Below are 17,059 nucleotides of genomic sequence, written 5' to 3' on the forward strand. Positions count from 1 at the left end.
GTTTGTTGACATTGGAATAGTAACGAGTATTGAAATAAACCATAAACAAGTGGACGTTGCAAAAAAAGGACAAGAAGTCTGTGTCAAAATAGAACCTATCCCTGGTGAATCTCCCAAAATGTTTGGGAGGCATTTTGAAGCTACAGATATTCTCGTCAGTAAGGTGAGTGATGAGTGCCGAGTGGCACATTTTCAGCACTGTCTTATCTCGCTGGTCGTTTGCATCAGTAGCTCTGAGGGCTAGTCTGGGGGCTAGTCTGGACCGTGGAGATTCTGGTGGAGCTAGGGCTTGGACAATGGCCTCTAAGATAGAATGTGGGTTCTGTTATCTTAGATGGGCAAGCACTGCCCTTCTTCGTTCCGATTAAGACCTTCAGTGCTTAACATAAGGGGCCACGAGCTTGTTTTGGCACTTGGTTGTTAAAATTCTGTTCACCCTGTTTGTGCCTCGGGCGTTACAGATCAGCCGGCAGTCCATTGATGCACTCAAAGACTGGTTCAGAGATGAAATGCAGAAGAGTGACTGGCAGCTTATTGTGGAGCTGAAGAAAGTATTTGAAATCATCTAAATTTTCCACATGGGACAGGAATTGGAGTAATTTCAATATTATGTTGTGATATCACCAACAAGCCAAGACAAAAAACAAAGAGGAACATAAGTATCTGGACACTGATGAACTTTAGGTGTATAAAATGTTTTCCATGAGAAACCAAGAAACTTACACTGGTTTGACAGTGGTCAGTTAATGCGTCCCCACAGTTCCAACGTGCCTGCTCACTTACCCCTGGCCCTAACCTTCCCTACTTGGCTGCTGTTTTAAACGTTTGCCCTTCCCCAAATTGGGATTTTTACTACAAATCTAAAGCTCTTTCAATTTTATACTGATTAAATCAGTCCTGCAGTATTTGATTAACCAAGCTTCTGCAGATTTTGTGATTCTTGGAACGTCTTTGACGTAACAAACACGTCTTTATGCGTATTCCCAGTGATTTTTCCAGCATTCTTCTGCCATATGCCCTTAGTGATTTTTCAAAAATAGCAAATAAGACATTCTGGTATTTCTTTATCTGCTTTGTGTGAAACCATGGTGTAAACCATAGCCGGCTGCTTTTTATTGCTTGTGTAGTCCTGAGAGTTGGTTGTAATCCAATTCCAAAAATCCAATAAAGAAAACAGACATTGCTACAACAAACAGTAAGCTCTGTTAGGCTTCCATGTTAGTGTAGCTTGTTGGCCTCCACACAGCTCAGCGTTGTCAAGATGATATCAGTCATCATACTTTGGTTCTATGCGATGAGTGTGCATGTGTGTGTTAGAACCACCGGTTGTACTCGGGGCTTTAAGCTCTCCCGTGGCTGGCTTATCACTTCAGCCATGCCGCTCCTCTGATACTGTGTTGGTTAATTGTAGTCAGAATCTTGAGGGATTTTTTTGTATCCTGGCTGACTTCAGACCTCAGAGATCTTAGGATGTCAGGATTGCAGGCGTGAACCGGTGGTTCATTGCCTGCAATGTCCTAGAAAATCCCATCTGTTGTAAGTTTTTTGCATTCCAGTAATTGCAAAGCTTGTGGAGCTGTCCATATTCCTTTAAGAAACCTGTTGGATAGATGTATAGAAAGCCAGAGTCAAAGTACGTGTTAAGGGAAAATAAGAGCCTAATGACTTAAAAGGATAGAGCCAGCAGCTTGACACAATTTTCCCAGGAAAACCATGAAAGAAGGAAACAGGATTTAGAAGCTTTACCCTTTATTCCAACAAGTAGATTCTTGTTTTGGGCCCTCTCAGCAATTTCAAAACAGAGCACAAGAACCTGTAATGGCTGAAAAAGAACCTTCCAGGTGGGGCATTTTAATCAAAGATTTCACAAAAAGGAGCCTGTACAAAATATACATACAGTTCTTTATTAAACAACTGTAAACACTTCACTGTAAAAATCCATAAAACTTTATAAACAAACATTTTGTAAATAGAATCTATGCTACAGTAAAAGAATTAACATAATTATTTACATGCAATACTGACAAATTTGGCACTTTTTGAAAGGAAATGTACAAAACACTTGCTTAAAAAGAAACTTAAAAAAAAAACAGCATTACTCTCATGCACTTTGCAAATACCTCACAAGCACTTATGGCACAGCTAGCAGAGGGCACCAGGCTCTCTGGGGATATTTTATGTAACTTTTAATGTGCTTCCATAAGTTTGTTGTAAAACCACCTGAACGTTGTCAAGAATAAAGTCAAATGCCATATTCCAAACTGATTCCACCGACTGCTGCATCAACCTGCAGGTGGGAAAGGAAACATCATCATTAGGAAACACTTCTCCTTCAAGGAAGGAGTGTGTATATACATACACACACACACACACACACATCGGCATGTAGGCATTTTATAAAACTTATTTGGGCTTACAATCTAGGACATAAAGAGGTTAGCAATTTTCCTTTAACCCTGTTATAAACCTAAAAAGCAACTGCCTCATTTTCAACAGTATAGAATTCTTTCCCCTTCCATGAAAATCCTGATTATACCTTTTCATGTATTTTATAACTAGATCCAGTTTTTCCAAGTCTTTTTCTTCAATAAGGTCAGTACAGTACTTCACAACTTGAAGAATGTCTTCTTCCATTGGATCTAGAGAGGGGGGAAAAAATCCTCAAATGAGACCTTTCAAAGGAAGTTGTAGAACTTAAAAATACTAAGTTAGGAAAATGGGTCAAATCTGTCTTCTCAAAATCACAGAACCACTACATTGGGCCACTTGACACAGCCTAAGCCAACCTGAGATTGTAGTTATCCATTCTTTGAGCAAGGTCTTCACGTCATTGAATTCAACGGCTCCAGCTAGATTAGGTGCTGTGTGTTTAACACAGCTGGATTGGTCAGGTTGCAAATTATAAAGGCCTGGCACACCTGAAGTAGAAGCGGAGAGTTCTTCCTGTTAAGAAAAAGGACACAAGTGGTACATTTGTGTAGTATCAAGTACATTAGGATCTGGGTAAAGGTCTGTGTTTTAAATTACCATAGGTTTCTCAGCACTAGGTCCTTCGTGTTTTAAGAACCCATCGATCAACTTCTGGGGACTCCCGTAGGCCCCTGGTAGAATTTTTGCAGGACTGATGAGCAGCTTGGCTTTCAAAGGACTCTGAATCTTTTGGGGGGAACTGATGGGTTTTCTTTTCTTCTTTTTCTTGTCTTTCACTGCTACTGGTTTTAGTTGAAACAAAGGATTCTTTGGCACTAAATGAAGAGGGGATAAAGATAAGCTCTTTGATACAATGAGTCTTCAATGTGCCATGAATTACTTCCTTCTTCCAATCAGCCTATCTGTTCCACGCCCCCCCCAATCAGCCTACGGTAGCAAGCCGTGAGCAGCAGTGGTTCAGCCCAGGCTCCAGAATGCCTTTTTGTCCCAGTTCTGTCATTTTGCTAATTTGGCCTTGGCATTTGCAACGTACAAGAAAATCAACACGCAACGTACTCTAAAATACTATCTACTAAATTCTCAGCTCCAACTTTTTAAGCACCAAGGGCTGAACTCAAGTCCTCACCCTTGCTAAGCCAGGCACCTTACTACTTGAATAATGACACTGAGCCCACGTCGCTGGCAATTCAGAGGTAAGATCCCACTTCATGCCTGCCGTGGAGGTGGAGTTCTTTCCTTTTACCTGTGCTGATGTCTCACAAACCTGTTTTTGCTCATGCTGTCCTCGAACCACGGTCACCAGATCGCCACATATCAAGTAGCGAGGGTTACAAACTGGAGCAAATGCGCCTGGCTCAACCCTCTTTAAATTCTAAATATGGGTTTAGTTATGATTCACGTCCAGAAGTTTACATTTTGTTTGTGTAGTGTTTGGATACTATGGTAAGTGCTCTCCTGTGTTCCCGGATTCAACTAAGGGTCTAAATTTCCCTTAAATGTATTAAAACATAGGTATTCAATCCAGTTAGGACTAAGCAACACAAATATGCTTCAGATATTCTCCAGGGTTAATAGCTTTTAGTGAAACACACACCACATGACAGTGGTGCCCTCGTGGCCTTTTTCGGTAACTTGCCAGGCTTACCAGCTGCACTGGCTGGCTGCGGGTGAGAGGCAGCCTCTCCCTGCCTTTGTCTTTGATCATAGGCAGCTTTCAGCTCCTTTTGAAGCTCATCAGGAAGGGCAGCAAACACCTCTGGATCCACCTGGTGAGGATGGAAGGTCAAAGTCACACCTTGAGTTAAGGCCCTATGGCAGCTGGTTTCTATTTTTCACAAAGTAGACTGTTCTCCCATCATTTTCTGACCTGTACAGACTCATAGTGAGCTTTGATACCGGTGGCCTCAAAACATATGGTTTGCTTTGGGTTTTTTTTTGCCAGTCCTGGACTTGGACTCAGCGCCTGAGCACTGTCCCTGGCCTCTTTTTGCTCAAGGCTAGCACTCTACCATTTCAGCCACAGCGCCACTTCTGGCCTTTTCTATATATGTGGTGCTGAGGAATTGAACCCAGGCCTTCAGGCATTCTAGGCAAGCACTCTACTGCTAAGCCACATTCCCAGCCCCCTTCAAAACATTTGGAGAATGAGAAGCCCTTAAGTGCAACAGTCACTACAGTGAAATTATTTAGAGCAAGACCAAATAGTGTGGCACACCAGTTGTTCCCACCCCCCTATATACAAATGCATCTCCATTCTGTTCTAGTCACATGACTCCATGATCTGTGGGCAGATGTTTATGCGCACCTTACCCATCTCTTTCTCAGTTCTGAATTCAGTTGGTGGCTTAAGAATGAAGCTGCCTGGGGCTGGGGATATAGCCTAGTGGCAAGAGTGCCTGCCTCGGATACACGAGGCCCTAGGTTCGATTCCCCAGCACCACATATACAGAAAAAAACGGCCAGAAGCGGCGCTGTGGCTCAAGTGGCAGAGTGCTAGCCTTGAGCGGGAAGAAGCCAGGGACAGTGCTCAGGCCCTGAGTCCAAGGCCCAGGACGGCCAAAAAAAAAAAAAAAAAGAATGAAGCTGCCTAGTAGCATTTGTCATGTAGATGAGGTGGAAATGAGCAATCAAGCGCCCTCCCCCACACCCTACCTGGTATGAGCTAGTCACGGTACTTAAGAGTACAGTGTACAGTGACAGAAGGTTCCCAACGTGACTTAACTTACCTGTGAAAATGCTGGGAGGGCAATAACATTTATTCCTGCATCACTAATAGATTCTTGAGGCATTTGCAGCAAAACTGTCCCAATTGGTTGAGGCAAAATTCCTGTATTACAGCCATTTACTGGTTCTTTCTTTTTGTCACCTTGCGATTCTCCTTGAATAGCACAAACTTGTTTAATTTGTTCTCGGAGATCAGGAGGAAGTGCTTCTAAAACAGACTCGTCAAGCTATAAAATAGCAAGCATGAATTTGAAGGTAAGCCTGTTGGAGTCTTATCTCTGAGAACACTAGGGACCTGGCTACTGACCACGCCCTCCCTCCCTTCCCCTCACCAGCACATCTTTGAAACATCCAAGCCTGAGGGAATATGGAGTCTGAAGGTAAGTGGGCACATCACAGATAAATTCCACAACACTAGATAAACCCACAATCTCAGGGAAGCTAACTTTACATGGATAGCAGAATCCTCTCTCTGTTTGGTTCTCCCTCTGCCTTTCTGAGCACATCCTGCCCTTTGGAAACAGCTGCTATGAACTACATAGCCATTCTTCCCTTAAGGCCTAAGAATGGTGTCTTAACTTACGTCTAAGGAGATAAGGACGACAATGGTCATCCCTAAGAGGAATGCTTGTTGTAAGTTTCACCAACTTTGCAAGTGCTGTAAAACTAGTAGGGATCACCAGAGCTACTGTGTGGAATGGGGTCCACATGATTACTGACCTGATGACCGTGGGAAAGGGCTGCCCTTGAGCTGCGCCTCCACAACACAGGACTTGGAAGTCTTTGCAAAAGCACATTTACCTAATCTTGTTACAACAATTCAGCAAGGAGTGTATTTTAAGCATCATCATTTGTAGACCAGTTTTGTCATTAGGACTAAAAAATATACCTGGGAAGGGGATGGGACCTCTATACTTAGATTGAGTCTTGATTGTACACTGACAGGAGAATGCAGACCATTGCATTTCCTTGAAGACTCGACTTTGTTATTGTCAGCACAATTTCTAGAGGCAGGTGGTATTTCCAGATCCACTGCAGCCGTAAACACTGCAAGAATAGAAAAACACATGACTCATCCTTCGCTCACTGGGCAAAAAGGGAGTACAAAGCTCTCGGTCCCTAATCACACCACTCTAGTACACTGAAAACTAATAAAGAATGTAAGCCTGTCGCACACACATACAACCATGCCATTTTGAAGATGAACTACCTTTCTAAGGATATCCACATTGAAATACACCATCTTGATAACTACTAACCTTCCTTGTGCTGCTCTTCTGTGGGCTTCTTCGCTTTCTGAGCTTGGAAAAGATCGCGGACAGTGTGTGACCCACCAGAGAAGTGACTTGACTGAACTGACGGGCGACTGGAAGACGTGGAGGTGTTTGAATTAACTGGAGTCAACTGATTGACTTGAATCCCAACCTACAAGTAAAGACAAGTATAGGAGAACTAAAGCAAAAGTAAGACTTCTCCGCAAAATTCTCATCTTTTCGTTTTTTACTGTCATAGAATGTGAAAGCAATAAGCAGATTTTTTGTAGATTTATTACAAAAATCCTTTTGTGACCCATTGAGCAGTTATTCTACGAATACAGTAATGTTTTCAAACAGGTAGAGCCACTGATGTCCAAGTGGGGTTTAAAAAAAGCTTGTGAGGGCCAGTTATGGTGGTGACGCACACATAGTGATCTCAGTGAGGCCAACCCAGGAAAGAAAAACAAGCTGGGAGTGGTAGTGCATATTTCTGGCTCCAGATAATAGGAAGACCCTTGTACAAAATTCAAGGTCTTCCCCTAGGCAAAAAGGTAAAGGAACCTATCTGAGGAAATCACTAAAGCAAAAAGGCTGGAAATGTGGCTCAAGTGCAAGGCCTTAAGTTTAAAGCCCAGATAAGGCCTTAAGTTTAAAGCCCAGATACCACAAAAAAAAAAAAAAAAAAAACATTGAAATTGAGATCTGAGTATGGTTCACTGGTAGAGTGCTAAGCGTAGGAGGCCCTGTGTTCGACCTCCCCCAAGATGGGGGTGTGGGCTACTCAGTGACTCCTTTTGTGCTGGTCCTGGGGACTGAACTCTGGGCCCAGATGTTGTCTGAGTTTTTCTCCCTCAAGACTGTCACTCTACCACTTGATTAATAGCTCCACTTCCAAAGAGTCTCATGGCCTTTCTTGCCCAGGTTGGCTTTGAACCTTGATCAGATCTTAGCCTCCTAAGTAGCCAGGATAACAGATGTAAGCCACCAATGCCTGGCTTTACCTTTCTTATTGGAACACAATCCTACAAAGGCTTGCATTTCAGAACACAAATCTAAAGTTTGCACATGAATATTAGCGGTCATGTCTGTCATAAAGGCATCCATCCACCTGTGCCCGTAGTTTCTCCTTTCTACACCAGAATGTAGCAGCAGATTAACAGTCTTCAAATCCCCATCTATTAGGGAACACTTCCCTAACACTACCAACACTAGAGGAGTCAGGTCACATCTGATGACCTTCCTTCAATTACATCAAAGGAGTGAGCTAAAGATCCGCATATGAACCTTCTTATTTCCAACAATCTTACATCAAACCCCAAGTGAGATTTAAATTAAGTGTTATGTACTTACCCCTCTCATATCTGATATGTTTAGTTTCATTGTATGGAACATGTTTAATGTAGCTTTCCCAATGATTTTTGCACTATCAGTTGCCTGGTCAAGAGTTACAGTCCTGTAAACGATAGAATTACTTTGTTTTAAACTATAACTACATTCTATGCAGATGTATTTACTAGTACCTCAGTAGTACATAAGTTATAGAAAAGCTGCAGTTATTTAAAAGCTTATAAAAACAAATGAGGGTTTATAATAAACCAACATTTATTAGCAGCAAGGAGGGAAAAGTAAGCAGAGAATGAGATTGAGACCTTAAGGTAAATGCTAGAAGGTTGTTCAAATTTTTTTAGCTGATGTATATTTAAAAATGCACACTTTGCAATTGATGCATACATTCATGGTTACTGCAATGTTTTAGACTCCAAAAGCACTTTTCAAGAATGGGATGAGGTGTAATTAATACTGTTTCAAAATTTAAGTATATTCCTTCCAGTATTTCTCTAACAGGTTCTATAAATGGACCAATAAAATGTGTGTATACTATGATAAAAAGTAGGTGATAGACTGGTCTAAAAAAGAGGTTAGAATTAACATGAGCTTATATCTGAGGCACCTTGAAGCTAGTACTACTAAGTGGCAAAACCACACTGAACTCAGAGCCTTTAGTCTTTTGGGCTAGATAAGAAGCAGGTGTGCCAAAGCAAACAAGGTCACTATTGGTATTTTTTTTTTTTTTTCAGAGGATGTATGATGAACTGGACCTGATTTTCCCCTACAGAAACTGAACTCGGGATAGTGGCACATGCTTCTAATTCTGGCACTCAGGTGGCTGCAGCAAGATTTCAAATTCAAGGCAAGCCTAGACTACACATTTTTAAGTGAGTCTAAGCCACATAGTAAGACCCCATTGAAAAAGAAAGACAAATGATACTTCTGAGTAAGAATTTAATGACTGGTTCAGTATAGAAGTGGCCATTAACACTTTATTAGAACTGCCTTTTGAAATTCATATATTAAAGTTCAATAAACCAAACACAATATCTGGTAAACTAGGCTGTTTCATTTGTACTTTGCTTCCATGATGACTTAAGTGCATTAGTGATAGTTTTCACATCTGATATCAATGATCTCACAACCTGAGGATACCTCTGTATACACAAATGTATCTTTGAAATGAGCTAACTCAAGTGACACTAGTCTCAAAAGTTTGGTCTGACAAGATGCAGCATACTCTTTATACAAGACAGCCTGCGTACAAAACCAAGAAATTTCGTATTGATTACAAGTATTACATGAAGCCTATTATCTTAAAATGTAGCCCAGACATCATAAAATAGGGTTCCAAACAAATGTTTTCTACCAGTTTTCAGAGATGTTATTATGCTTTTCACAAAGATTATACCTACTGAAACTACTCAATTTTTTTTAAGGTGCCATATGTAATCTTCTGGTAAGGTTGCAGTTAAGTTTCTTAAAAAACCACAATATACTCCTTGGACTGCAAACCTTCCCTTTTCTTCCACACACTAAAGTTAGCAGCCTGGAAACTCCAAGCAAAGACATCCACTGGACTCCCGTGCAAAGGCTCCTGTGGTAGAAGCTTGATCTTTGTGTTGTGGTACGCAGGGGAAACTTAACAGCTGGGCTGTGGCCAAAGTAATTAGGTCATTGACATGGCACCGATCTTGGAAGGAGCTGATAGCGTTCTTGTGAGGCGCTGGTTCTCTCAAGAGAACGATAGTTCTCAAGAGCCCCAGTTATTGGTTGGAGGCGTGGATCAAGTGGGAGGCCATGCTGTCCCCTCCCCCCTCCAAAAAAGGGTATGGAGCCCTCTATGGGCTCCTGTCTCATCTTGTCATCTGTCTTGGCATCTGTTCCTGTCACAGTAGCTACGCTCTTGAATCTTTAGGGCTTTGAGTGAAATACACCTTTTCTTTATAAAGAAAACACGTGTGTGTGTGTTATATAACAGTGAAAAACACCTTTTCTTTATAAAGAAAACACGTGTGTGTGTGTTATATAACAGCCCAAATTGAAAAAGTTAGACCTTAGGCTGAGGGCCTGGCTCTTTACAATGTTAAATGACAACTTTGTTAAGTAACAGTTACAGGTTTTTTACACCAACTATTCATTGGCTTTCTGTAAGCTATAATACCTATACCAAAATAGAATTTACCAACTTTTTTGGTAAGACAAGCATACCTGGCAATGTTATCACAAATTCCATGTCCTCCAAATTTTGCAGTTTCTACAGGGGCCCCTGGTTTTCGTACCATGATTTTGAGAGTCAGACGTTTACCCTTCATGCCAGCAGCTTCAAGTCGTCTTTGGATTTCTTCTGAAAGACTCAAAAGGAAAGCTTCTGCCTCTTTTGGCTACAGAAAGAAACATGTAAAAACTTCCGTATTATTTTCCTTTATAAACAATTCTCAAGTATTTCACTATTCAACCTGTCCTTTTTTTCTCTCAAAAGCATCAAACTTCAAACATACCTTTAACTCTAATTAAAAAATGAAGTAAAGTAAGCTTTCCTTTCTCATTTTTTCGTGCCATCACTGAGCAGCTGAAATCTCCTGTATTTTTTATCTTATTAAATTCTATTAATGAAATATGTTCTCCCTGTTCCCTGTGTATCCCAAACACTGGCTCCAGATCCAAGAACAAGCTCACTTTCAAATCTGTTTGGATCTATCTCTGGAAGTTAGATCCACAAACATATATTCAGAAGTAAACACAAGTTAATCATCAGCCACTATTTTCTAGATGAATTAGTTGAAACGTGATATTTACAGCTTTGAAAAAAGCCCTTTTTGTCTTCGCTTCATTGGAAATTAAGTCATTAGAAATACAAATAACTGGGCTGGGACGTAGCTCAGTGGCAAAGTGCTTGCGTAGCAAGTGCAACATCCTGGGTTTGATCTCCAGTATCAAAAAAGAAAAGACCAAAAAAATACAGTTAAAATAACTAAAGATAACTACAGATTCCCAAAACACAATGTTTTTTCCTCTTTCCCTAAAGATCTGGGTTTCCTCTGTCTTTTTTTTTTTTTTGGCCTCTCCCCTGTTACACACATTGGCTTAAAAAGACTTTGCTGAGGCCCTACGAATAGCATGGTTTAAGATTTAATTTCAAGCATCAAGTTACAGGTAACTGGGTAAAAGGTGAAAAATGAACATAAGACAAAATCTGTTACACACACATACCTGAGTAAACCTTATTCCGTAGTTGATTTCAGCTGAAATGGATTTTCTTTCCTTCTCAGTTCGAACTGGTCTATCATCCAAACCACGGCAGAACCTGTAAAGCATCTGACCAGTTTTGGGACCAAATTCTTTTTGGAGTTTTGCCATGGTCATGTACTGCAAGTCTCCACAAGTTCTAATTCCCAAAGATGTTAACTTAGATTCCATTGAACGTCCAACTCCTAGGAAAGGAATGATATCTACTTTAATTATGAAGGATAAACTATTGGAAAATAGGAAAATAACGTCATATACAAGGCAATTAAAATGAGTATTAGCACAAGAGTTTGATTTTTGTTCATATCAAGATTGCTATCTTATCCACAAAATCAACTAGTAATAGTCCCTTGCTTAAAAGGGTCTACAATATACAGACATACTCCCAGTGATTACCAAAACAATTTCATCTACTTTTGCTTTAGTAATTCAACAAGAAATTACAATATAGGCCTAAATCCAAAAATATTACTATCATACTGAAGTGACCTAAAAATTAAGGTTTCTAACCAATTCACAAATTGATAGGAAAAAATATCTACCCCTCCCCTCTCTCTACCCCTCACACCTTTTCTTTCTTTCTCTTTAGAGAAGTAGTGAAGAGTGAACTGAGGCTTCAAGTGTTCCAGCACTTTGAGCCATGTCCCAAGTTCAGGTGAATTCATTTTCTCCAAAAGCCAGTCTCCCTGAAGAATTGGGATGAATCCTCTTGGCCAGGCATGCAGGCAACAACCTCCATGTCTCCCCCACAAGTCCAACCCATAAGATTCTGATAAGTTCTGCTCTAAGTGGGGGGGGGGGGGGGGGGGAGATTGGTTTTCCTCACTCCTAAAAGCTTACTATTTACACATCTAGAAAGCAGTTAAGATTAAAATGGTTCCACACCAGTAAGTATGTTCCACCAATAAAGAAAAGACCATGTGTATTTCTGGTCTTTAGTTTGCTATTTTCTGCTAAATGTGGTTATGGTCATTAGTGCCATGAATTTATTTTCAGTCCAGGTCCTCCCAAGACAGCCTCAGGAAGCAACATATGACACTGTGTTAAGACTTCTGGCATGGGGCTGGGAATATGGCCTAGTGGCAAGAGTGCTTGCGTCATATACATGAAGCCCTGGGTTCGATTCCCCAGCACCACATATACAGAAAACGGCCAGAAGTGGCACTGTGGCTCAAGTGGCAGAGTGCTAGCCTTGAGCAAGAAGAAGCCAGGGACAGTGCTCAGGCCCTGAGTCCAAGCCCCAGGACTGGCAAAAAAAAAGACCTCTGGCATGGTACTGGGCCAGACAAGTTTAAACCAAGATGGTTGGTTTTCTCCCTATGGAAATTAAATTAGATGAAAGGTATTAAGGGTGCTGGATCACTTTGGTGCCATTTTCAAGTTCAAGTCAAAATAATAGGCAAGTAAAAATATCAGAATTCCAAGTTAACAAAAAACATTCCCGAAGAATTCTATTCATAAAAGGGTGTTGTGTCCTTGATAAATTTTCAATTAGAAACTAAGAGGACAAATCACAAGCAAAGGTAAACAGACACGTTTCTTTTGGGGGGTGACCCCTCTTCCTACTATTGGCGCTTTGCTTACCCCCCTGCAAAGCCTGATCATATTCTTTGCCTTACAAATCTGGACAGTATATCTATTCCAACACCCAAGTTTAGAAAGACGCAATGCTGGGTAGCAGGAACCTACTTGGAGACTATCTTGAATATACCAGAAATAGGTGCCGAAACAAAACCCCAACCAACCTAAGTAAAAATAATCAAATTGAATTGACCTTCTTGGGAAGAAGAAAAGCTGTTTTTCCACAGAAAGCTCGTATGGTGACATGAAAATAGGTCTGCAGTGGGAGGAATGAGGCACCGGGACTGGGGCTTGAGCACAGACCTTGGTGCTTTAAGCTCGGCTTTTTCAGCTGACACCCTACCACTTGAGCCACGTTGAATGGGGCTGGGAAATCTGGAGCAAGCACCATCTCAATGTCGGAGTTTTAATCTTTCCAAGTGATCATAAGGAGCAATCTCTACAGAGAAAGTAAAAGTGCAGATGGAACTCAGCCATTGAAGGGGGAGAAAGCTAGCTTAGAACCAAGTCTGAAGGAAGAGAAGAAAACGATGTGGAAGGTCCTGTCCAACAACTACTTGCACCTACTCTAGAATAAAAATGGCCCTCATTAGCATCCAGAATGTGGCCGTCTAACACCGCACAGAGGAGCAAAGTTTCAAGGAGCAAAACATTTTCCCACCTACATAGAGGCTGTCCTTAAGAACTTCTCTGGTGATGGAAATATTTGTGTCTATCCTGTCCAAACCAGTAGGTGTTTACTGATGACAGCAGAGCATGTGAAATAAGGCCAGTGCAAGTGAGGAACTGAATTATTAACTTTAAGTGTACACCCAGATTATCTGCCCCCATACCAGTGTAGACAGGCCCCTATGAACTGCTATGTGCTTGTGATCTATCTCTCAGGAAACTATCAAGAGTTGGTAACCACTGACTAGATGCACAAACCCAAGACATCTGGACAAGGTGCAGAGTCCTTAGCCCAGCGGGACTCGCACAAGGTCAAGAGCTTTGCAAAGACTTGAAGAACATATGGAAATGGTCCTTCTGAAACAGTTTTTGAGAGTAATGCTCTTTTATTAGGCTCAGGAAGGAGGATAATTAGTTCAACACCAGTCTGGACTACATAGCAAGTTCAAGGCCAGGTCTGGGATTCAAAAAAAATACCAAAGGAGAGTCCAACCAAGAAAAGAATGTGAATAGTAAAATTGCTAGATCAAAGACCTAGAAATCCTTTTCTATTTTTAAAAACTTTACCAAATCACTAAAGCAGCGTCTTCCAGCTACTGTGCCTTCTGAAAACGTCTATGTTGAAGTTCTAACTCTAAATACTTTTTAGTACGACTATATTTGGATAGAGACCTTAATATAAAATCACATGGGTGGACCCTAAACCCATGACAGGTGTCTTTTTGTTGTTGGTCATGGGGCTTGAAATCTGGGCCTGGGCACTGTCCTGAGTTCTTCAGCTCAAGGCTAGTGCTCTACCATTTTGAACCACAGCACCACTTCCAGTTTTCTGGTGGTTAATTGGATGTAAGAGTCTTGTGGACTTTCCTGCCTGGACTGGCTTTGTGATCCTCAGATCTCAGCCTTCTGCATAGCTAGGATTACAGGCATGAGCCATTATGCCTGGTAACAAGACAGGTGTCCTTTGAAAAATGGATGAGAACCAGGAACAGTGGCTTACTACTCAGGAGGAGACTGCGATCTGAGGATTGTGGTTCAAAGCCAGCCTGGGCAGAATAGTCCATGAGGCTCTAATCTCCAACGAGCCATCGTTTGAGCAAAAAACCAAACACAGGGACAGCACCCTGACCCTCCAAGCCTCATGACTGGCATGGTGTAGCAGGGGAGGTCTTTTTTCACATTTCTGATACTAATATATCATTGTACAATATTTACTTGGTTGTTGGGAAGCTGTAAAATTCAACCACCATAAAATGTTGTCAGTTTGTTTCCTGGTCAGGGACCAAAAAAAAAACAAAAAACAAAAACGTTGTCAGTTTATGTTGTTTGACATAGAGCCCATAACACAAATTTCTAAGGCAGTTCTTATATACCTTTACTTGGTTTACAACGATTTGTGGTAATATACACAGATAACACCAGCTACACAGAGGCAGAGATTATAATGAATTCAGTTTGAGGTCAGCTCAAACAAAAAGACTACATCTAAACAAACAAGTATGGCATGTTCATGCACACACCTTTAACACCATTTATATAGGAGGCCAAGGAGAACTACATCTAGGACATCCTCGGCCAAAGGGACAGACCTATCTAAAAAAACAATGAAAGCAGGAAGGGCTGGGGTTTGTGGCTCCATGGGTAGTGTGCTTGCTTGGCAAGTGCTTGGAGTATAAAGTCCAGTACTGCAAAAATAGATAGTGTTAGGGATGAAACCCAATGCCCCATGCGTGCTAGGCAGTAAGCTGCTCCCATGACCAGCGGCGTAACTCTACGAATGCTAAGTCCATTCTCAAACGTTTGGCTATTTTCAGTTATGGCTTAAAGAAAGTAATTTTATCATGTTCTTTTTATACTTCTTTCTTAGAATCTTTGATTTTGCATGAAAAAATAAAGTAGAATCCACTAGCTACAAAACTTGATGAATTGAAAACTTATTCAAATATTAAAAAAGAGAGAGTGAGAGACCCAGCCTTGGATGCTCCACCTGTGATCCCAGTAGTTGGGAAGCTAAGATGGAAGGATTGAAGTTTGAAGCTAGGCCTAGCTTATGGTACAAGACTGTTTCAAAACCAAACAAAATCTGTGTGTATAATACATAAATTATGAAAAGCCCCTATAAACGTCTTCAGTAAACGTTCAATGAATGAAATGCTTGGTCTTGCCTGGTAGGTTAGTAACTAGCTGGCCTCGGATAAAGTCATCCACTTCATCTGGTTGTAGGTGGTACTGCCCATCTGGTTTTGCTTTTCTGGTTGCCATTCTAGCCAGGAGAATGTTAGAACCTATAAATTTAAAAAGGGAAAAAATTAATAAATACCCACAATTATTTAAATTTTTTTAACATATCTACACATAGATTACCTATCAAACTTGTAAAAACAATGAAAATACAGTTTTGACTATTTCAGACCAGGTATGTACCCATTTGTCTCATTAAATATTCCAGACTATGGCCAACATGATTGCTAGACAGAGGTTTGTTTCTCTTTGGTCTAAAATAAATGATATTTCAACATAGAGAACACAGCCCTGATCTCCAGAGTGCTGGTCACAGGAGGTATGAGGGGGAATCAGAAAGTAGTTGATACCTATGGGAAATGAGCCTAGAGAAACAGAAAGCCTAAAGCACCAGAGCAGGTGTCAGGACACTGAGGACAGGAGAGTCTCTGAAACACAGATGAAGCGGGGTAGTGGGCCGAGGCAGAGAGGAAGCAGAGGATCACTGGGTAGGAGAAGAACCAAGGAGCTATGGCTGGCTGCTGCTCGGTGGAACTCAGTGAATAAAATCTCAAGACATGGAATACTTGTATCAAGGGCATTCAGAAGACTTACAGAGCCTGTAATTTTCTTAGACTAAGTAGAGATTCATGGCTGGAGAAGTTGTTGAGTAACACACCCAGTTCCACATAAATAAAACTTAAAAAAAATTTTTTTAAGGCAGTAGACAAATCTTCTGATATTTTGACAACTAACTTTTTTGCTGGCTGTCAGATGTGGTGGTACATGCCTGTAACCCTATCACTTGGGCTACTGGGTTACACAAGACCCTATCTCATAAACCCATAAATTGAAAAATAAACGAAAACATAGGAAAAAAACGTGCTGACCAAGCAGAGACTGTCCTTTTAGGACAAGCTGATTTCTAAGGATAGTAAACCATTTATTTGGACGCATGCGTCTCCCTTAACAGGCTAGCCATCCCGAACCACCATCTTATCAAACTCCCGCACACTGAGCTACTATTTCCTCCTCTCCCTTAAGTGATCCCAGTGTGAGGTACCAGACACTTAAGAAAACAACTGATAGCCTAAAGCTCGCTAGGATTACTCAAGCTAGTCTAAATAGTTTCCCCTGCCCTGCCTTTGGAAACCCCAGTAAAGTCTTTGCCCGGGCATTCCTGCTTTTCCTACTTCTTTCCCCTGACCATCCTCATCCTGGTGCTTCCCCCATGGTCCTAAGCAAATTGGAAGAGATCAAGTCTTCTTTTAAGAATATTTGCTTACAGAATTGACCCTGGGAGTTGGGTAGATATAAGAGATTGAAACTTGAGAGGGGAAAAAAAACAGTTGTTGAATGAATGTAGAAGAATAACAGCTGGGAATGACAAGCAACCTCGAGTGTTCTCTCTACCTACCCAAACTACAGGATATAGTACTGCAGGAACAAATGGGCTTCATGCAAGAGAATGCCAAAAAGGAGGGGAAGAATCTTGGCAGAGAGTCTAAGTAGAGGAAGAAAGAGATAGTATAACAGGCTTCAGCTTTACAGAATCTCAGGTAAATGCTTGAAGAGTCGCCTTATATAAGACGGACCACGTG

At 41.2% G+C, this 17,059-nt stretch overlaps 2 protein-coding genes across 8 annotated transcripts in view; one reads left to right on the forward strand and one right to left on the reverse strand.

Annotated features, from left to right (window-relative positions):
- The window catches only part of Eif5b (eukaryotic translation initiation factor 5B), a 63,428-nt gene extending 61,598 nt beyond the window's left edge, over window positions 1–1,830 (forward strand). Inside the window, exons 23-24 of the mRNA XM_048352393.1 lie at window positions 2–163; window positions 462–1,830. Of these exons, the coding sequence (XP_048208350.1) occupies window positions 2–163; window positions 462–569 (270 nt within the window). The 3' untranslated portion in view covers window positions 570–1,830. The remainder of the gene's footprint in view (window position 1; window positions 164–461) is intronic.
- A 53-nt stretch (window positions 1,831–1,883) lies between these two features.
- Window positions 1,884–17,059, reverse strand: part of Rev1 (REV1 DNA directed polymerase) — a 72,848-nt gene continuing 57,672 nt past the window's right edge. For 5 of the 7 annotated variants that reach the window (XM_048352389.1, XM_048352387.1, XM_048352390.1 and 2 more), the window contains 12 exons: window positions 15,404–15,523; window positions 10,953–11,173; window positions 9,951–10,123; window positions 7,761–7,863; window positions 6,414–6,579; window positions 6,044–6,201; window positions 5,157–5,381; window positions 4,076–4,196; window positions 3,028–3,245; window positions 2,787–2,943; window positions 2,537–2,639; window positions 1,884–2,287 (listed from right to left, as the gene is read on the reverse strand). In XM_048352389.1, the coding sequence (XP_048208346.1) occupies window positions 2,176–2,287; window positions 2,537–2,639; window positions 2,787–2,943; window positions 3,028–3,245; window positions 4,076–4,196; window positions 5,157–5,381; window positions 6,044–6,201; window positions 6,414–6,579; window positions 7,761–7,863; window positions 9,951–10,123; window positions 10,953–11,173; window positions 15,404–15,523 (1,877 nt within the window). In that variant the 3' untranslated portion in view covers window positions 1,884–2,175. Of the gene's footprint in view, window positions 2,288–2,359; window positions 2,380–2,536; window positions 2,640–2,786; window positions 2,944–3,027; window positions 3,250–4,075; window positions 4,197–5,075; window positions 5,382–6,043; window positions 6,202–6,413; window positions 6,580–7,760; window positions 7,864–9,950; window positions 10,124–10,952; window positions 11,174–15,403; window positions 15,524–17,059 lie in introns of those variants that run through there. The other 2 variants (XM_048352388.1, XR_007211814.1) reach the window with 2 other exon arrangements.

This window comes from Perognathus longimembris, chromosome 8 (assembly GCF_023159225.1).
Source record: "Perognathus longimembris pacificus isolate PPM17 chromosome 8, ASM2315922v1, whole genome shotgun sequence".
In the NCBI taxonomy this organism is placed as follows: Eukaryota; Metazoa; Chordata; class Mammalia; order Rodentia; family Heteromyidae; genus Perognathus; species Perognathus longimembris.